This window comes from Pholcus phalangioides, unplaced genomic scaffold (assembly GCF_987345545.1).
Source record: "Pholcus phalangioides strain wild (caught in Gottingen) unplaced genomic scaffold, Ppha-v1.0 ptg000018l_1, whole genome shotgun sequence".
In the NCBI taxonomy this organism is placed as follows: Eukaryota; Metazoa; Arthropoda; class Arachnida; order Araneae; family Pholcidae; genus Pholcus; species Pholcus phalangioides.
In genome coordinates, this window is record NW_028301611.1 from 4,277,466 (window position 1) to 4,299,964 (window position 22,499).

Genomic DNA, 22,499 nt, shown 5'->3' on the forward strand with positions numbered 1-22,499 from the left:
ATCACACTTTTATAGTGCAATCTCGGCCTAAGGCCGGGATTGCACTGTAAAAGTTTTGTAAAAGTGCTTTTATAAAACTTGAAAATACAACCACAATAAGCTGATCAATTACATCCGATCAATTTATTGTGGTTGCATTTTTCAAGTTTTATAGAAGTGCTTTAACAAAACCTTTATAGTGTAATCCCGGCCTAAGGCCCGCATTACACTATAAAAGTTTGATAAAAGTTCATTTATAAAATTTGAAAAATCAAACCATTAGGCTGATTAGTTAAGTTTGCTCGAATGTAGCCGATATGCTTATTGGTTGAATTTTTCAAGTTTTATAAAATAATTTTTAACAAAGTTTTATAGTGTAATATCGACCTGAGGCTGGTATTGCACTATAAAACTTGAATGAAATTCTTTTATAAAACTTAGAAATGTAACCAATAAACACATCTGTTACATTCGAGCGAACTTAACTAATCCGCCTATTGGTTTGATTTTTCAAGCTTTATGAACGAACTTTTATCAAACTTTTATAGTATAATGCCGGCCTAATACAGGTTTCAGTCTCACGCAGTGTCCGTCTAAAGACGGGATTACAACTATAAATTTTTGGTAAAAGAAATTTTATAAAACTCGAAAAAAATTCAACCAATAAGCGCATTGGTTACATTCGTGCAAATGCAACAGGTGATCTCATTGGTTGAATTTTTCGAATTTTATCAAAGAGCTTTTACAAAACTTTTATAGTGTAATCCCGGCCTTTAGACAGGTTTCACTGTATATATGTTTGAGGAAAAAAAAAATTCAGAACAATTATTCAGAAAATTGAACGATCATCAATATGAACGAGAATTTCCATATGAAATAATAGCACCATTTTTTTATTCCCCTGCCTATAAAATTAAGGTCACCACGTGTTATGTTAGATAAACGCGTGATTCCCAGTGTCCTTGCCAACCGTCACAGCCATGGAAAAAATAGTCGCTTGTCACGGTTGTAGGAAGTAATAACAAGGCTTATATGGCTTACTTTTTTTCTTCCATTTATTTTTTCAAGCTCAAGCTTCATCCCTCTGAGAAATTTTTTCTTTTTTTTCCTCCTCCTCCTCCTTTATCTCTTATTACTAAATACATGTCGAGACGCGTTTTCCTGCTGGCCTTGGCAAAGAAGAACAAAAAGAAAAAAAAAAAATGGCGCGAAAATACCACGTGAGTTCCCTTTATGTATGTGTAGAGGACTCGATTTCCCGCCACTGAGATCGCTCGTCCAATCGAACAAGTTGTTTTCGTGTTTTCGTCTTTTATGATTGGACCAGAAGGTTTTGGCGGGCTTTGTCTTCTTTGTGATTCCGTTTGTGGTACGAGGAGGAAGAAAAGGAACCTACATACACTTGCACACGTTTCTTCTCGTGCTTTGGCAAAAGTTGCATCACGGCGAAAAAGAAAAGAAGTGACTCAGTAAAAGAATAAGGAATGAGAAGATTTTTTGGCGGGTGTTTTTATTATTATACGTATAATCAATGCTTCTTGTGTACCAGGAACGGACGGACGGACTCTGGATAGTGCTCTGGTGATAATATAAATTTTTGTATACTCTTCGGTTTCGTAACATTCTCGGCTTGTTTTTCTCTTCGGCATCTTATTTACTGTGAGTAACAGTTTCTAGAATTCTTTCCAGCAGTTATGTAAGAGTTTGTCCAACCCATACATCTCTATTGAATAGTTTGTGAAGGTCGGTGTGACTTACTAAGCATTGGACGGACGTAGAAAACTTTCATTTGAGATAAGAATATTTATCGTCTGAAGTTGGTTTGTCAAACAACAAAGACGGCTGAAAAGGGAGTTGTAGGAATCTGTTTAATAAGGAGTAAATGCTGTCATTGAACAGTGTCCAGAAGATGTGTCAACGTGATAAGTCGATACCAAAGATAAGTCGAGTCCGACAACGTCAGTCGATGGTCCAACAGCACCAGGCCGTGCGCAGGAATCTCTTCGGTCCCGTGAATCACCAGTCGACGGAGAAGTTCCTCAACAAAGAACTAGCTGAGATAATCGCATCGTGTAAGAAGGACTGGGACTTTGATTTCTCTCGCGAGACGCCGCTCCCCAGCACCAGGTTCGTGTGGGAACCGCTGCAGCAACCGGAAGTCGTAGTTCGGGGTACGAAACGTCGACAACAACAAGGGAAACATCTCCTGGTCGAGAGTAACAAACTAACGAAGGACTTGAACCAGGATCCCATCAAGCTTTTAAAAGATGACGATGAAACCACAAGGCCATGCCGGGCAAAATCCGGGAAGAGGAGAACGAAGATGGCGACCTTCGGTTCCGCAGAGACGTTGAAGTCACCTAAGTCGTTAATCCAGCCCACGATAAAAAGTAAGTGTATTTATTTTAAGACTTGATGTTTTCGTGTCGGCCATTTTCGATTGGTGTGACAAGTTTTTCTATATGGTCATATACATGAACTCTTCCTTAATGTAACACAGGGGTTGCAACCCCCCCCCCCCCCGGAGCTATGCTATAAGCAGGGCTAACGGGGTGCATGCCCGGGAATCATTCGGATGTCAAAATTGGCATTTTCTTTCGATCTTTTAATTTCTTACAAAAGTATTAATGAATATTTTTTAATTTTCGACCATCTTGGGGGAAAGCATGGGCCCTCCATGCCCCTCTACCCATGCGTGCGCCTCTGTTTCAAAAAAGCTATATATCAAAGGTCCCAAAAAATCGTGTTTGTCCAAGGCCCCCTTCCCAGGGGAATTTATGAGGAACAGGCTCTGACCCCAAGTTGTTTGGACATACGGATGTTCGATAATTTCCTTTAAATTTCTGCTTTGTTCTGAAACATCCTTCACCCATTCGCATAATTATACGGACCCCATAGAGATCCTTGGACCCACGTGCGCGACTGAATGAATTTTCATATCTAGTTGCACTCTGCGGCCCTGGTTTATGATTATTTAAATAAACACACACAAGGTAATCAAAGTTTATATAATTGGTAGAGAAAGACGCCCTTCCTGAATAATTCCTGAATAGACTTTCATTGGGCGATACCAACTTGTATAAGCGGATACAGGCTCTTCGAACGGGGGGGGGGGGGGAGATTTCCTACCTCCTCCTATGTCACCAGTTTTGTCCGAAAATATAATTTTGAAAAGTAATTTTACTTCTCCAAAATTTTAAGGGTATTTTCGTAAAAAAGAGGAAGGGGTATATATTTTTTTTATCGGTGAGGAATAACTCGATTTCGAAGGGGAAAAAAAGTACTAAAATTCGAAAGAGTATTTTTACTGCTCAACGATATTTCGAGGAGTAAAATTGAATTTTGATGCATATTGGCGAGCACTGCCATTAACACACTTCTTTTAGCTAACGGTAGTGCCCCTCCCCCTCGTATCCGCCCATGGATACTTCGGGACTGAGAACTGCGGTCGAGAATGCAGGAGCCAGAGGGTCAAAGGTATTAATTGCTCTCCCCCCCCCCCCCGCACTCTTTTCATATTGTGAGAGTTTGGTTTATAAAGCAATGACAGCGCATCGAAGTGATCACAAGAATCGCCGAACACCGTCGCCCTCTTGCTTTTTTTGTGTTTGTATCTTTGGTTGTGGTCTTGCGACACTCAAATTTGCAGATGTTTCGTTTACATCTGCAGCGTCTATCTTCACTGGTGATGGACTTTGGCATCAGCTTCGAAATCTTCAGAGGCACTGTGGTTTACTTATTGCCCCCCCCCCCCCCAGAGGTATATAACTCGGAATTATTTACGTATTCTGAGTTGTTGAAGAAGAGAGATATCAAAGCGTTCCCGAAGGATGGGTGCATCAGGAAGTTTTATTAAAAACAAAGTAACATAGCCGCCTCAGACAAAGGCAACAAAAAAAGACATAATCATCATGGAAAATCGTCGATCTAAATTCATATAAAAGATAAATACTGTGATATGTAAACAAACTACGCCAACGGGCGATCACACAATTACAAACGTGATTATGAGATGATGACGTATATCAGTCCATCCTATAAGGTCATCCTATATCGTCAATTAATCGAATGATAATCGATATAATCTTGGTGCATAAAATTTCGAATCTCACACAGTGAATTAGCAAGTCACAGCCATCCATGTTGTCATGTCGTTCAGCTTCCACATATCAGTTCAGTCGTCATCTGGTCTTTAGTATTCATAGGCAGGGCCGCAACTGGGGGGGGGGGGGGGGCACCGAATTCATACTTCAACAGCATCTTCTACATGCAAGGGGTGCCAAACTTCCAGCTTGCTCCGGGTGACGAAGGTTCTAGTGGCGGCCCTGGTCATAGATCCTTGTCTATGGTCACGTCCAGCTGTCACTGCCGTGATGAGGTATTCTGGAATGTATAACTCGCTTTCGGACACCAAAAATATCGTACCCGTAGATTTGCACGAAATGGATGGAAGCAGTGTTCGCCAATACGCACGTGGATGCGTCATCGCATGAAAATTCAATTTTACTGCGCCAAATTTCTTTGAAGAGTGAAAATACTCCTTCACATTTTAGGTAATTTTTTTTGATAAGAGTAATTTCTTCACTGATAAGAAAGAACATACTTTTACATACCCTTTTTACAAAAATACCCCTTAAAATTGAAGAGTAAAATTACTCTTCAAAATTATTATTTTGCGTAACACTGGGTGGAAGTTTAAATTTTACTATAGACCACGCCTCTTTAGCCCGTCCTTATGAAACAAGCCTGAAAGACTACATTCTGCCATCGGAATATAATGTTAAACCTCTCGTAGGTAGGCTAACTTTTTTTTTTTAATCTAGCCGAAAATAGGCCCACTTCATTAATAACGCACGAGTGTCGTCACTGATAACTTCGTCCCGGGCTATTTTTGTTATCCTTCCCTACAGAAAACGAATGTTCTTCAAGGTCTCCTTGCAAACATGCCAACGATATCGTAAGCTGATAGAGACATTGAGACATGATTGGTATCCGTCATACACGTACGTAGTTTGCCTTGCTTCCATCATATGCATCCGATAAAACGTATTAAAGGATGTCTGTTCGCACGCGCACGTGATAAGAATACCTCAACGTGATTATGAAATTTGATATTTGCCTGGAGTGGTGCTGATGATCAAAAATTTCAATACTTTTATCAGCTTTGCTAATGTGCTAATTGTGAAAGGAGATGAAGTTTAGGCGGGATTTTTTTTGTTTTGAACTGGTGCACTGTACTGTTCTGTATGTTGCAGAGATTGGTCGTACTTTAAAGCTTATTGAATGCGCTTTCATAATGAACATGCATAGCAAGGAAAGAGTAGGCTGGCGCAGCAGCACCCGTACCCGGTATGAATCGTCTTATTTTATATTTTAATTTTCTAATTTATAAGGAAAAAGGTTTGTGGAAAACTTTATACTGTCAAAGATTCAACTATCAAGCCAATGTTGCTTCGAAATGCAGCAGTCGAAATACTGGGTTAAACGTTGCATCAAAACTCCAGACCAGCCAGAGACCAGCATCAAAAATTTTCCCCCATTCCCAGCGCCTATGGGCTGGTAGTGGGAATAAAAACGGGCCAAGATAGACCTATGAAGAAGGGAAGAAAGATTATGTAAGTGAGTGCATATATGCATATATGTATGTGGGAGAAAGAAAATTTTTTGTCAATTTTTAGAGTCATGGTCATGGCTATGTTAAATTAAGCCTGGTTTCAAACAGTCAAAAATACCAACACACCAACAGGTCCAAAGGAAGCTGCAGATGAAGATAGCTGCAAGATACAAGTAGCAAATGGATCAACACATGTAAATTTGCGAGTTCCGAAAAAAGTCCACATAACTCAGTACTAGAGATTGCCATCGCATTAAAACTCAACAACGTCAAAATACGGTTTAATCTCAGCCATCGGTTCTGAGGCAGTCCGTGGAGCGTCAGATTGGCAATCCGAGAGTTACGGATTCGATTCAGGTCGTCACATTTGTTATTCTTTTCACTCACTTCACTTCAGAAATATAGATGGCAGCACTGAAAACTCATACAACTATTTATACACACTCAAGACTGTTAGGTACACACATTCACATTTCTGGCACGGCTCATTCGGTAGTAAATTGCCCATGGCGATAGACCGGATTTGTGCTCGGTTTGAAAGAAACAAACTCAAAATATCAGTTTTACTAACATTCTATCGAAATCCAGTGGAAAAATGTTTTTGCCCAACCGTGTGTAAAAGTCCAGAGGTTGAAATTTTAACCGAACCTTCTAAAATTTTTGACTCAACGTTGTATAAAAATCCAGTGGTCGAAATTTTGCCTCCAATTGTATAGAAATTCCGTGATCGAAATTTCGGGCCAACTCAACGTTTTGTAAAAATCATGTGGTCAAAATTTTGGCCCATCTTTCTACTGGAATTCAGTGGTAAAAGTTTTGGCCCCAAACTTTCTAACGAAGCCTTTTTGTCCATCGAAGTTTTATCCCACAGTTCTATCAAAATCCCAGTTTACCCAAAAATTTTATCAAAATTCAGTGGTTAAAATTTCGGCCCCCACGGTTCTATAAAAAATTCAGCGGTCGAAATTTTGGGCCAACGTTTTATTAAAATCCAGAGGTCGAAAATTTTGGCCCCCGTTTTATCAAAATCCAGGTGTCGAAATTTTGGGCCAACGTTTTATCAAAATCCAGCGGTCGAAATTTTGGCACCCATGGTTCTATAAAAATCCAGAGGGCGAAATTTTGGCACCCGTGGTTCTATAAAAATCCAGCTGTCGGAATTTTGGCACCCGTGGTTCTATAAAAACCCAGCTGTCGAAATTTTGGGCCAACGCTTTATAAAAACCCAACTGTCGAAATTTTGGGCCAACGCTTTATCAAAACCCAGCTGTCGAAATTTTGGGCCAACGCTTTATCAAAACCCAACTGTCGAAATTTTGGGTCAACGCTTTATCAAAACCCAGCTGTCGAAATTTTGGGCCAACGCTTTATCAAAACCCAACTGTCGAAATTTTGGGTCAACGCTTTATCAAAATCCAGCTGTCGAAATTTTGGGCCAACGCTTTATCAAAACCCAACTGTCGAAATTTTGGGTCAACGCTTTATCAAAATCCAGCGGTCGAAATTTTGGGTCAACGCTTTATCAAAACCCAGCTGTCGAAATTTTGATTCAACGTTTTATCAAAACCCAGCTGTCGAAATTTTGGGTCAACGCTTTATCAAAACCCAGCTGTCGAAATTTTGGGCCAACGCTTTATCAAAACCCAACTGTCGAAATTTTGGGTCAACGCTTTATCAAAATCCAGCGGTCGAAATTTTGGGCCAACGTTTTATCAAAATTCAGCGGTCGAAATTTTGGGCCAACGTTTTATCAAAATCCAGCGGTCGAAATTGTGGGCCAACGCTTTATCAAAATCCAGCGGTCGAAATTTTGATTCAACGTTTTATCAAAACCCAGCTGTCGAAATTTTGGGCCAACGTTTTATCAAAATTCACGGGCGAAATTTTGGGCCAACGCTTTATCAAAATTCAGCGGTCGAAATTGTGGGCCAACGCTTTATCAAAATTCAGCGGTCGAAATTTTGGGCCAACGCTTTATCAAAATCCAGCGGTCGAAATTTTGGGCCAACGCTTTATCAAAACCCAATTGTCGAAATTTTGGGCCAACGCTTTATCAAAATCCAGCGGTCGAAATTTTGGGCCAACGTTTTATCAAAATCCAGCGGTCGAAATTGTGGGCCAACGCTTTATCAAAATCCAGCGGTCGAAATTTTGGGCCAACGTTTTATCAAAACCCAGCTGTCGAAATTTTGGGCCAACGTTTTATCAAAATTCACGGGCGAAATTTTGATTCAACGTTTTATCAAAACCCAGCGGTCGAAATTGTGGGCCAACGCTTTATCAAAATCCACTAGTCTCGAATCCACTTTTAGCCTCAAAAATCTATGGGAATCCAACAGATTAAATAATAATCTTCCCCAACTGCTCAATGATCAACACTAAATCAGTGCAAATATTAAAATTTTCCTCCGAGGAGCCCCACTCTAGAATGGGAGTGGCCCCTTGAATGCATACTTTTGCGTCATAAAAATTCCACGAAAATTTTAGGGAATTTTTTCTGCTGAAGAATTTACAAAAAAAATCTTCGTTGATGTCTACTGACTGAAGGAAACAAAACGAAAGTCATGATCCTGCAAGTTCTGGCATGTTGTGCAAGTTCGAGTCAGTCAACCTGGATGATGATGACTCAACCACCTATTTCCGCCGCTGGGCGAAAAAGAAACAGAAAAAAAAAGATAAAAAAAAACGGTATATGTATAAAGGGAAGGGAGAAATTGGAGCCCACCACAAACTCTGGTTTGAACCCTTGACCCTCTATTGAAGTGTGTAATGACGTGGTGCTCTTTGGATAGTCCTTCCTGCATTTACCTGTTCGAAGTATACCTATGATTAGCCAGAAGGGGGGGGGGGGGCTCGACTCTTTCTCCTCACTAATCGCCGGTATATGACTCATGCAACATGAATCTGGCTTGTATGTACTTGTACTCGGGCACTGCCTCTTTTAAAGTCGAACATGATCGCAAAACTCTTTGAAAAAATTGTGAAATTTAAACGCGCCTATATCTCAGTAAGTACACAGATAGAGATAAAACAAAACTAGTATCAGTAGTGAAGTTGGTGTCATCAGGTGGGTGCAATCGAGACCTTATCCAACGATATCTAATTCAGATATACAGGGCCGTCTTAAGAGCATCATGGCTCCACGGGCCAAGTGATTTTTCCGAGGCCCTACCTGGCAAATTCCCGAAAAATTCAACTACTTCTGGTTTTTCTGAGGCCCCCGGGCTGTGCCCGAGTGGGCCCATGCGTTAAGACAGCACTGCACATACATAAGTTTCCGATATCGGGTATCACACCGGCAGTACTGTGCCAAAATAATTAACACTTTATGGCTTAATGCACTTATTGAGCACTGCTATCTTACATAGCACAAAAGTAAATGTACTGAATAACACGCGCTTATTACAGCACTGGTGAGTGTGGATATAGGATACTGTTGAAACCGCTCCGATGTACCGCATTCATACAAGATTGGCCGTCCTGTACAGTAACGACAGCAAGTAAATATTTCATATATCCATCGCCGCCTCCCTCTTTCCTCAAAATTGTTTTCTTCCCATCGGCCCCAGTAGCAACCACAGAATCCTGTACATCAGGTTACCAACGACGCGACGCTTGGGTATTATGCATAATAGACGGTAAAAGTGGTTACTTTAGGGAGAATTATCGAATTTACAGACGACGCTCGGGTACTATGCATAATCGAGGGTAAAGGTGATTAACTTAGGGGAAATTTATCAATTTTACCAATGATGCCCGAGTACTATGCATAATTGCCAGTAAAACTGACAAGGAAAAATTTAAGGAAATTTATCAAACTTATCAAAATGCTCGGTTATTATGTATAATAACAGGATTTATCGTAACATATATGCTTTAACGGAAACCGATCTACTTGGGAAAATCTTGAAAGTGGTTGCTGCGGCTAGAAATCAGCGGTATCCACAGTTAGCTTGAGGACCTGACATGATGCCATCCATTGCAACAGTCTATTCATCTAAAATTTAGTCAGGGAAGATGCCAAAGCTTGAAACGCAAATGGGAATACGTAGCCCTGGGGCTACACAATACGCGCTGTTCCTGTTACTGGTGTGTATGTGTCGCATTCGTGACAGTCTGCGAGTGGCCAAGTCATACGTCAGCCACAGTAAGTCACGCCAAATATCCACTGATGCGTACGTTGGGATGACTAACAACTCGACTATCCCGTTGGCAAGGTGTGCGCGTATGTTACCGCGCCGAATCATCGTTTGTATTGTTTGCCTTTCGCTCTTTTGTGTTTTTTTTACGATGTTGTTGGACCATATGGGACTCGCGGACTCTAAAAATCAATTCCGTCCCGCAGCGTATGAGTAATAAATTCTAGAGGTGAGCATCAAAGGGATATGCGTGATTGGAACCTGAGGTCATCATACCGTAACGTTATCGCGCCTCTCACTTGCAGAAGTGATTCATACCCTATGTGTTTCATGTACGAAACGATAGCCTTGTTTCGTTTGAAAAAAGATATACTCGTGCGCTGCCAAGTATTAATTCTATGCAGCCTCTCCTATGCAATGCAGGTATCGAAACTTTACCTCAAGTATTCAATGAATGCACAAAAATGCAGTGTATCATCTTAAGTATGTCGAATATGCGATGCAAGTACGGAATCATTATCTTAAAAGGGCAATGTTAGCTTTATAAGTGGATGCAGGTTCTTCGAATGTAGTGAACGGGGGGGGGGGGGGGAGCGAATTTTCGACTTACATCCTTCCACAGAAGAATAGGGTCTCGAGTACGCAATGCAAGTACGGTAAAGAGTGAATGAGAAAAGCCTATAAATTATCTTATAGAAGTTAATTCATCAAACTAATGCAATGCAAATAATAGAAACGTAACTTCACGTATCCATCAAGTATAGTATGAGAAAAGTATCGTAAGTATCTAGGGCAAGTATGGTATAAAAAGAGTATCTCGAGAATCCTATGCAAAATTATCCCGTACAAGTATAGTATAAAAATGATACGTCAAGTATAAAATGCCAACAAAACAGTATGTGAATACGGTATGGAAAGAGTATCCAAAATGCCAGTATTGTGTGGAAAGAGTATCTCAAAAAGTATCCAGTGCCAGTATAGTATGGAGAGAGTGTCTCAAAAAATATCCAGTGCCAGTATAGTATGGAGAGTGTGTCTCAAAAAGTAGTATCTAATGCAAGTGCGGTACGAAAAAAGGTATCTCGAAGTGTGCAATAGAAGTGCGGTATAAAAATAGCATCTCGAAGTATCCAGTGCAAGTACGGTATGAAAAAAAGTATTTCTCAAATGTCTAATGCAAGTATGATAGGAAAAAAAAAAAGAACTCGAGAAACACCAATGCAAGTACGATATGAAAATATCTCAAGTATTCAATGTAAGGAAGGCATACAAAAAGTATCTCACAATATCGAATGATTACACGTTGTGAAAAGAGGATCTCAAGTACGTAATGCATTTATGATATGAAGAGAGTATCTCACTCTCTCGAGAATCCAATGCAAGTACGTATGGAAAGACTATCTAATGCAAGTTTAGTATGAAAAGAGTATTTCAAAAAGTATCGAATGCAAGTGCAAAGTGAATATCTCGAAGTATCGAATGCAAGTTCAAAGAGAATATCTCGAGGTATTCAATGCAAGTATGAGAACAATCTCAGGTATCCAAAGGGCGTGGTAAGGACGGTTTGCTCTTCGCTTGCTATATTGCCTTTCAAATTCCACTTCCATTAAGGTCTGCAATTATATACTTTATCAGCTGGGGCAAGCCCGCATTTTGGCGCCTCCGGGCAATGAACAAAGAGCAGTTGAAGGAGGAATTTGGTGCCACCACTAGTCCATCTCCCGAGTCAACAGACCCGCCTCCCATGCCCCCTAGTTGCGGCCCTGCTTCTAGGGGCCCCCATTTAATCATAAGAGGTCGCTAAGCGCCACACAAGACATGTTTCAAATATTAGAATAAAGCGGAGATAGAAAACAAAAATAGATAGGTTCACGTGTTCTGTACACCACATTTTGCGAGTGACTACGACACGGGTTTCCAACTGGTGTTCCGCGGAACTCTGGGGTTTCATGACAGCTTTTGTGGGGTTCCGCGTGATCTAACGCCGCGGAACCCTTAAAAATCTCGGAGGTAGGAGAGTATACATGGAAGAAAACTTTCTTGTGACTGATATTCGCAAAGCAGAATAGAATTCTTTGTTTTGAATTATAACGCAATAGTGTCGTTTAGAAAATATTCAGATCACTTGGATGACTAGAGAGTGTCCAAAACAATGACGGTGATAGGGAAGGGGGTTACTCGGGTAAATGCTTATTGAAAAACTCCAGCTTACTTTATGAAAAGTGATAGACATTGAAACTCGCCCAGTCTTTTCCAGAAACTTTCCTTTCCTAGTGTAAGTTGCAATTATGGAAAGCAGATGGCACCAAGATAAATCGCTACCATAGGAAGTTTCGCAAGCGGAGCACGTCAACGTAGGGTTACCATCCGTCCTCCTTTTTTTGCGTCATTTGAAGCGTCCTCCGACGTTTTAAAGAATTCGTCGTTTTGTCCTCTTTTTCAGGTTTGGGGCCGTTCAAGTATTACGTCACCATCGATGGGGCGGGGAGGGGGTTTCCGATTTGCTGATTTTTTATGACAAGGGAGGGGGGAGGGGGGGGTTTGGATAATGCTTACGTCATCAACCACCCTTTATAAAAATATGAGTTAGGATTCAGAGGGGCAGAGCTGATGACGAAATTTTGCTGACGGGGGGGGGGGGGGTCATAAATGGCTAAAAATTTGCTTAGGGGTCATTCAAGTATTACGTCAGCATCTAGGGGGGGAGGGGGTTTCGGATTTGCTGACTTTTGATGACAAGGGGGAAGGGGGGGGGGGTTGAAGGTTGCTTACGTCATCAACCACCCTTTTTGAAGATATGAAATATCCTAAGCTGCTGACGAAATTTTGCTGACAAGGTGGGGGGGGGGGGAGGGGGTCAAAAATGGCTAAAAATCTGCTTACGTAATACTTGAATGGCCCCTTTCGGGAAGCATTTTCTTTTTGTTCACAAGGGAATTTTTTTTCAATTCTGAAACACGTCTCTTCATTGGCATGAGTGCCTGCGTGTGTGGCTCTTTTTTCCTCCAAATCATTTTTACGCGCTTTGACCAACGAACGCCCTCGAAATTCCCAGACGGAGCCAAGTTGCCTCCAAGCAGGGCAGGTGCTATTATAACTATGGCTCAGCTTGCCCCTGGATATGAATATAACATGAAAAAGACAGTCGGGAAAACAGCTCTGAATGAAGAAAACCACAATAACCATTTTGAGAATACCATTGTGATTATACCAGATGCCGTGTATTGAAGTGGGGAGGAGAGAAGGGGGTGGGGTTACCTATTCCATTCAGAAATAAAGGAAATAGGATTGAAACAACACTTAATGGTGATTCCTTTGGCAAAAAGAAAAAAAAAACAAAGGCACTCCCAAAAGGTAATGAAAAAAAACAACAACTTCTGAGGGTATAGAAAGAAAAACCCCTTCCCCTTGCTCCAGGCGAAGTAATAAAACTGACCTAAAGGTGTTAAATATGCTCAGTTATGCATAATCACCAATCGTTTAGGTAAGTTCGATAGATTTTTCTACATCTGTCACTTTTACCGGTAATTATGCATAATTCCCAATTAAGTTCGTAAGTATTAAGTGTGATAAATATTGGAGAAATCATGCGGAAATATCACTTAAATTCAACCACTTATCCGTTTCTTCCGTAAGTGATGGGTTCACTACACATATTTCGCCATAAAAACTGAATTACCGTATTTTAGCGTGGAAACCCGATTTTTTGGGCTTAAAATTTTGGAAAAAAATTTGAAAGATGTATCTATAATATTATCCATAAATAAGGAACCCCCTCCTATTTCTGGGCTCCAAATTTTGGCAAAAAGGGTTCCTTATACACATTAAAATACTGTAAATCAAAATAAGTGTTATAAGAATATTAAAAAAACGTTATGAATTATTATCAGCATTGCAATGTTGTTTGCTTTCTTCATATTTATCAACATTTTTAAATATAAGCAACATCACTATCATCCTAGACTGAAATTTGAGGAAAATTTCCGGTAAATTTAATTAATTTATTGACGATTTATCACATTTACCAATACGAGTTGGGGTAAATAATCACATTATCACCGGTGAATGTGAAAAACAAAATTCATTAAACTTAATTCATTAAAAATGGTTGATAACTATGCGTAATAGCCGATGGTTATGCGTAATAACCGGGATTTATCCAAATTGCCGCAACATATATAATGGTTCTGTTCTTTAATTGGAGAAAATTATTGTGGTGGTGGGTTTCTTTTTTTTTTTTTTTTTTTGGAAGAAAAGTGGCGCCATCTGCTGCGAAAATGTGAAGAAATGACGTCATCAAGGGTGCGTGCGCAGGCGCCCTACTTTCTCAGTTTTCGAATCTGGTAACCCTACTCCAATCCTATCGGGTGTGTGAGAGGCATTCGGAGAAAACCCTACAGAATTAATCAAAACTATAGGTCTGGTTGATTGATCAGCTCTAGTGTTCGTAAATTGACAGGTAGTGTGATAAGCACGGTCAAGTATGGAAACATTTGCTCAAAGTATGCAGTGCGTTGACTCCTATCGTTTCCATCTATTTTGTAACTTCCGAAAACATTCTCTCTTAATTTCGTGGCGCACATGACCAAACAAATGCCATATTACTGTGAAGCCAACTGTCAAGAGAAGAACCTACACAAGAATAGTCGCGCCAACTTGTAGATAATAATTTTGAAGGAACGTCAATATTATAGAGTTTTGATAAAAACGTCTCCTGTCTATTCATGTGAGATAACAACAAACACCACCAGCGTCGTTATCCGTGAAACAAATTCGAGTTTTTCAATGGCTGTTGCCACCGGTGAAATTTCGAGCGCCCCCCCCCCCCATTGTCCAAAGGGCTTCCTTCATACAGTGACTAATTCCGAATATTGTTTGTTTTACTCCGTCCTCACAAACAACGATAAGATATTATTATCGCCATTTTCTTGCCGCACAATGAATTGGTGTAGAGTTTTTTTGATGGAGCTCATAAATAATAAATGAACCGGATTTCGCACTCATGGCGTTGGTTGATATGGGAAAGATTATTTCAAGAAATAATTTTCAAATTATTCAAGAATTAAAACTAAAAAAAAACAAATGAATCATTGACGTATTAGATGGAACTGTTATATATATTATTGACGTTATGAAAGTATATAATTTATAAGACCTCTCTCTGTTATATGCAAAACAATTACCATTCATCAAGGCGTTTATGTCATCTTTCGTTTAGAGATATATTGCATAGCAATTTGGATAGAGATTTGCCGTTGAGGAGACTAATACTATGTAGCCTACTAGTATTTTGACCGTTAGATTTCGATAGAACGATGAGAGAACTGATATTACGACCATTCGATTTCGATAGAACGATGAGAAAACATTGCGACCGTTGGATTTCAATAGAACGGTGAGAGAACTGATATTGCGATTATTAGATTTCGATAGAAAGATGAGAAAACTGATATTGCGACCATTAGATTTCGATAGAATGTTCAGAAAATTGATATTTCAACCGTTGGATTTCAATAGAACGATGAGAGAACTGATATTGCGACCATTAGATTTCGATAGAACGATGAGAGAACTGATATTTCGACCATTAGATTTCGATAGAATGTTCAGAAAATTGATATTTCAACCGTTGGATTTCGATAGAACGATGAGAAAACTAATATTCGGCCGTCGGATTTCGACAAACCTTATAGAAAATTAAAATTTTGACCGCTGCATTTCCATGAAGAAAACTCACATTTCTCCGATGGTCTTTGATAGCACGTTGAGAAAACTTTATTTCGACCGTTGGATTTCGATAGAATTGAAATACCCCATCGTCTATCAAGTCGCTTTTGTCATCTTTCAGTTTTGAGTAAAAATAGATCATTTTAACCGTTGAAGAGACTATTAATTTCGAAACAACGTTGATCGTTGGGAGGAAACTGTCATAAGGATAGCTGGATTCAGATAAAGCGTTGAGAATTGATATTTTGACATTTGACCGTTGGATTTCGATAGACTATTAAAAAGAAAATGATATTTCGACATTTCAAATTTAGACAAAATGTTCGCTTAAGATTTCATTGGATTTTGAATGGAATTGAAACTCCTTGTCTATCAAGTCATTTATACTAACTTTCATTTTGATACAGAGTATTTTCGATAAAAGGCTAGGGGTTATTTATACGTTGAGTAGACCGATACATACTTCGAATCAACGTCGACCGTTGGGGAAACTGATAGAATTTCGAAACAACGAGGAGAGGAAATCTTTATCGTTGGATTCTAGTAGACCGTTGGGAAACTGATATTTCGACATTCGATCGTTGGAGGGTCCACATATTTTGTACCCACTCCCCTCCTCTTTCCCATCCAATAACGGATGCCGGATGATGTGACGGGCAGGGGGGCGACTTATGTGTAAGTTCGTTTGGACAGACAAATTTTCCCAAATTTGGCTCTTGGGAGCGGCTGTCCGGCCTCCCCACGGCCTCTGGATCCGCGCCTGAGTGAAGGCAGACATCTTCAGCTACGAATTGAGCGGAGGCAGGCATATTCAGCCGCGAATGGAGTGGAAGCAGACATCTTCAGCTGCGAATAGAGTAGAGGCAGGCGTCTTCAGCAACGAATAAAGCCGAGACAGATATCTTCATCTGCGAATAGGTATCGGTCCAGTGTGTATCCGGCGATTTTATGTAGGTGCATCAGATCATCTCCTATTTTATTGGACGGAAAAAAATTCCCCCAAATTGTTAGCCTGTTGGGAAGAGCAGTCGCCCCCCCCCCCCTCTGGAAAAGCGCTTGCCCCACTAAGGTCGCTCCTGCGTATGCCCCTGGACCAACAAACGCTAAAATCTCTCACAACAGATTCTATCTCTATTTTCAAAAGATTCTCTGTTTCGTTAGGGTTTTCAATTCACAATTTGAGACTCTTTTTTTCTCGTTCCTGCTAAAATAAGCCAACCTGGATCTTACAATATAGATAATAATATGCCTACCATAATTCTTATTGGAAAGCTCGTCAACATGGAATCTTCTGATATTCTTACGGGGGACAATAGACCATGGGAAATTAAAGAGGAGGCTTTTCTTGCGTTTTTTTTCACTTATAAAAAGGCCTCTATCTCTTTCTATTCATACATGACATGGAGTTAATGGTTCACTGATTTTAAACTGGATGGTAGATGGAAGATTAGCATCAACGTCATAAAAAAAAATAAGATGGCAGTCCTTAAAACCCCCCTCACATAACCATCTTCAATTGTTAAGAATATATAGATAAAGAAAAAAAACTGACCGTGACCAGCTGAAGAATGAAAAATAACCTGTGTAATTTCCAAGTTCCGACAGTCGAAATTTGCGTTGTTATGGTACCAGTGTACACGATGCAGAGGCCTGGCCCCATCACACATGTACAGAGGAGGAGAAAACAAGTGAAATAATAGCATAAGTATTATGTAAAACAATGAAGATATGCGAGCGAACACATTACGGATGGACGGGAGGGGGAAAAATGGAAAGAACAATATGATTTTTCTGCCCAGTTTTCTTTTGACCATTACGCATTTCGTGCCGGTAAATCGTTTTAGATTGTCCAGGAAAGACAATGTCTCGGACATTGCTTCTTTCCGAAGAAATAGCCTTTTATTGACTGTATTATGATGGCGTGGGAAAGTAATCTTCGATGTCCGTCACGCTGGACTTCACAAAAGAGCAATAACTTCATTTTTTGTTGTTGTTGAAGATTATAATATAATGTGAATTGTGGTTTTTTATTTGCATGCATTTCGGATTCTCAATGCTAGAAGAATGTAGGCACCCATTTCTCTCAAAAGGTTCATTTCACTGTATTATCCAGGAATAAATTAATTATAGACTAGGCCGGGATTAGGAATTACGCGGCCCGGTGCAAAGAAAAAATTGCGGAGGGGGCATTTTTTTTTTATACAGTAATTACTCCTCGAGTTAAGAACACAAATATTTCGGCAGTTTTGGTTATACAGCATTTAACGGGAATTGTACAGGCAATGTGACGGAGTGCAAAATCAGGAAGGGGAAAAATAAGGGGAAAAGAAGTCATTTTTTATGTTATACTCATTTTCATAGGTGTAATGCTACGGACAGATAAGGTAATAATTGATTCCTTTGAACTTTGGTGCTGGAGGAGGATTCTGAGAATTACTTGGGCAGCTAAAAGGACTAACAAATCGGTGATCGAAGAAGTCAAGGTTGACTATTCTCTATAAGCAACAGTCATTAAACAGAAACTCTCTTACTTTGGCCGTGTAATGCGCGCAGAAGGCTCACTAGAAAAAATGGTAATACTTGGAAGAATGGAGGGAACGAGAGGAAGAGGCAGATCAAGCACCAGATGGATAGAAGATTTGTTGCAAAGCACTGGAATGAAGCTTGGAGAGCCATGATTTATAGAGTCACCAGGAGTCGAAATCGACTCGATGGTTCCTAACAACACAACAACAATGTATATTGGAAACAGGACAGCAACCTGGGGGGGATGGGGGGGGTGGAAGCTGCGGGTCTGGTGTCCCGGGTAGAAAGGGCACAGATTTCACCCTTTAATTTCTCCTTCAACATTAGAAGAAGGCCAAAATGCGTGTTTGCCGCTGTTGACCAAGCATCCAGTTGCGTTGTAGGCTGACCATATTTCCGCGACAGAAATACGGGAAATCGGGATTCCAAATACGGGACATCGCTGATTATCGCCAAAAATGACGCCAAAACTAAACGAAACTGATCAGACCAAATATTGGTGAAATTACGGAGAAATCACAAAGGCGAGAAAGGATGCATTACTGCAAATTATAGTGGATTAAAATGAATTCCACGAAAAAAACGCACACCAAGACAAATGTGAGAGATTAATGTTCTTATTTATAGTTGTAATTATCATAATTTATGAGTTGAAAAATAATTTCAATTTTTGACTTCAATAAAGAATAAAAATTCAATTACGCTTTCGTGTAAAAAATGGGAAAAACCGGGACACTTTTGCCAAAGAAGTCGGGACGGCCAGAAAAACAAAAAAAATATCGGGACTGTCCCGGGAAATACGGGACGTATGGTCACCCTACAGTTGCGGCCCCGATTGGAAATATTGGGGGTGGGGGTGGCAAAAGCTCCTCTTCCCTGCTTGTGTATTTTGTGGTCGTCATGATGAGATATTAAAAAAATTATTAATTATAGTGTATTTTTTCGCTCCCTTTCCATTCTGGTCATTTTCAAACACTGCTTTTGTAACTTGTGTGAGCGCCCTCTATGAATAGATAGTGCAAGTATAGGCTCATCGTGGTTATCTGACAATATTTTTGCGCTCATTCTCAGTTGCAATTAGGAAAAAAATAATACAATTTTTTGTTGGAAATATTCAAAATTTTGGCAGTTGAATTATAGTAATTATAATTTGATAGGAAATTAATATTTTCTTACCTTATATTAATATCAGTATTTTGAAGTGTGTGCATGTAGTGCTTGAGGAAAAAGTCTTTATTAATATTCGTACTTGAAAAGTCTTATATTAATGTTAAGAATTAATATAATTCTTAATATTAATAAAATCTTATATTAATATTTGAACATACAGTCAACGAGCGGTTCGGTTAACGAGCAAAAATTTTGATTCGAACAACGAACGCTGATTCGCATTACGAACAAAAATTTTTGGATTTGTTTATTGTCACGTTCTCACAACTAAGCTGATGGCTTTTCGCTTTCGTTCACAGCACGTACTGTGGAATTGTGGGTAATTTTCTCCCCTACAGTCTCCAGGCAGCGTGACTTACTAGCAAAATTAACACCCATGTACGGGTTCGATAGATTGGTTACGATACGAAACTAGATGTCGCATTGTAACCACGCGTATGAGCGCTCTTGTAGTTTTTTTTTTTTTAATAAATTCTGCTTGGCCATGAGGTGACTGTAGACAAACTAATGGACTTCCATTGCCTGGAACAGCAAGATCTTGTGGGGGGTATCTTTTCTGAGGTAGAGAGAAGGGCCTCACTTCAAATAAGGTTAGAGAGATGTGTAAAATGCGGGCATCTGTGCAAAATTCCGTAGAAAAGATGTAGATAGATAGAAAGAACCGCTCACAACCCCGGACTGATGCGAAGCAACTTACTCCCTTCACTTCGAAAGAGGCAGGGTTGTGTCGGAAAAATTAACAAAGATTAATAGTAGTGGGCCCCTTGCCCCGTGCTCGCAAGTATGAAATCACTCGCGTCCTTCTCCCCCATGAAGACAGCTATCAAGTCGATGTAACGTTCAAGCCATTTGACTAGAATGGATAGCTGAACCCAATGACCAGGGAGAAAAATTTCACTTGCGCCCAGTGGCACATAAGGGGCTGGAGACCCGCAGCTTGGGATTTCAAAAGAAACGAGGAGAAGACTTGTGGGACAAATAAGAAGATTTAGTTGGCATAAAATAAAGCTGTAGCAGCGTGCGAGCAATGAATCTGTCCAAGAAAAATGCAAATTTTCCATTTTTGAGAAATCCTGAAAAAGATGGCAAAAGCAATTGCCATCAGGACCGTCTTAAGAGTATCATGGGCCCCCGGGCCAATTGATTTTTCTGAGGCCCTACCAAACAAATTCTCGAAAATTTCAGCCAGACCTCATTTTTGTGAGGCCCCTCTTCGCTTGAGGCCCCCGGGCCGTGCCCGGGTGAGCCCATGCCTTAAGACGGCACTGATTGCCATTAGATACATTCTTTTTCAAAGTCGGTCCCTAAGTCGTCCACAACACTAGTCCTCCCCTCTCTCGTCGTTTAGTGTAAGTTAATTTATAAACACATTATCGTATTACATGTTCATTTATGGCGTTATTTTATACCATATATATTTTATTGTATTATTTATTATATTATTATTATTATTGTGTTTTATTACTGGATGAAGCCATTTTTATTAGTCACTTTTATGTGAATGAATAAGTGTGGAACGAATTATGCGAATTTCCATTATTTCCTATGGGTAGAAGTTTGATTCGAATAACGAGCGATTCGTATAACGAACATGTCGACGAAACGAATTGAGCTCGTTAACCGAAGTTCGACTGTAATTGCCCCGGCAAAATTTGGGGGGTGGGGGCGTAGGTAGTTTTAGGTGGAAACAAAAAACGCTAATTGTGGTGGCGGAAAAAAAATCCTAGTTACAGCCCTGTTCCAACCGTTAAATTTCAAATTGCAATTAGGATAGGATACTGCGGGAGTCTTCAACCTTTCAAGGCATAGCGGCGGGGCCAAATCGAAGTTTCCCCACGAAGCCCGTGGCCCATCAACTCATGCTATATCTCGATGGGGGGGGGGGGGCAATGGGACCCCCGAGTTAAACAGGGACAAAAATAATTGAAGACATGAATCTGAACGTATTTATTTTACTAATTATCAATTTCTGAATTAATGTTTTTCATTAATTCTGAAAAATGTTTGATTAATTTACTGATTAAATTAATTAATTCTCAGATTTTGATCAGAAGTCACTTTAAATCAGTTTCCCAACCTTTTTCGTCCCATCGTCCCCTTATTCAGGAAATTTTTTCCTCTCATCGCCCCCCAACGTAATCTAACCCATAGGTTCCCATGTTATAACCGTAGCTTCTACCGCCCCATTAAACGCCCTCAGAGGGCGTTAACGCCCACGTTGGGAATCACTGCTTCAAATTATTTATTTATTTATTACATTATTTCTGAAAAAAAAAATTTCTTAATATATCTTGAAATCGATTCGTTCGATAATTTCGCAATTATTATTTTATTGACTGAAATAATTTCTCATTTATTTAGGTTATTATTATTATTTTACTAATTCTAAAATCATTTTTGCTTCAGTTATTTCTTCCAGTAATTCTAAAAATTTCCATCAATATTCTGGAAATATTTCTTTCATTAATTCTGAATTTCCTTCAAGTTGTTCGGGAATCATTTCTTTTTAACTAATTCGGTTTTCCGTGTTTTCAACCATTTTCTGAAAATGATCGGCAGGCCACTACAGATAGCTTTAAGGGCCAAATGTGGCCCGCGGGCCATGCATTAGAATATTTTAAAAGCATTTCTAGTACAGACATAACAAAAACTTGAACGCAGTTATAGACGCAGAAAATTTCATAGTATTTGAAAATTTTAAAAAAATTCAAATTTGTGTGTGTGGGGGGGGGGGGGGAGTACGCGTGCATCAACCCCCCTTACGATCTCCCCGTTAAAAAGTCTCGCCACAGAGAGCAACAGTCCTACAACGATAAATCATTCAATCATAACACTTCACACATAGTTAGAAAAACTGGTGGAAGATGGCAGCACTACACATAACAAGCATTACAGAGAAACAAAAAACTTCACGTCAGGTTTCACTACACGTGCACGCACATTCCCGCATGTACCGATTCGTTGGGGGTTCCGCGGTGTAGCAGTAGTAGGTAGGGCCTCCAAAAAAAAAAATGGCTCGGGGATCCATGATGTTCTTAAGTCAGCCACCTCGTTGGGCAGTTTGCCTGTTGTGGCGTTGTATTTGTATTGTATTGTATTAAGGTCGGGATTACACTATAAAAGTTTTGTAAAAGCTCTTTGATAAAACTTGAAAAATTCAACCGATAAAATCACCAGTTGCATTTGCTCGAATGTAACCGATACGCTTATTGGTTGCATTTTTCGAGTTTGATAAAAGAACTTTTATCAAACTTTTACAGAGGCTAACCGGGCTAAGAAGCGGCGTGGACTGTATATTTGTCAATTATGAATTTCCCCAAATGGAACTAAAAAATAATTTTGAA

At 39.8% G+C, this 22,499-nt stretch overlaps 1 protein-coding gene across 1 annotated transcript in view; it reads left to right on the plus strand.

Moving 5' to 3' along the window:
* Positions 1 to 1,240: 1,240 nt before the first annotated feature.
* LOC149071599 (uncharacterized) overlaps positions 1,241 to 22,499 on the plus strand; it is a 45,656-nt gene continuing 24,397 nt past the window's right edge. Inside the window, exon 1 of the mRNA XM_089247861.1 lies at positions 1,241 to 2,369. Within this exon, the coding sequence (XP_089103987.1) occupies positions 1,862 to 2,369 (508 nt within the window). The 5' untranslated portion in view covers positions 1,241 to 1,861. The remainder of the gene's footprint in view (positions 2,370 to 22,499) is intronic.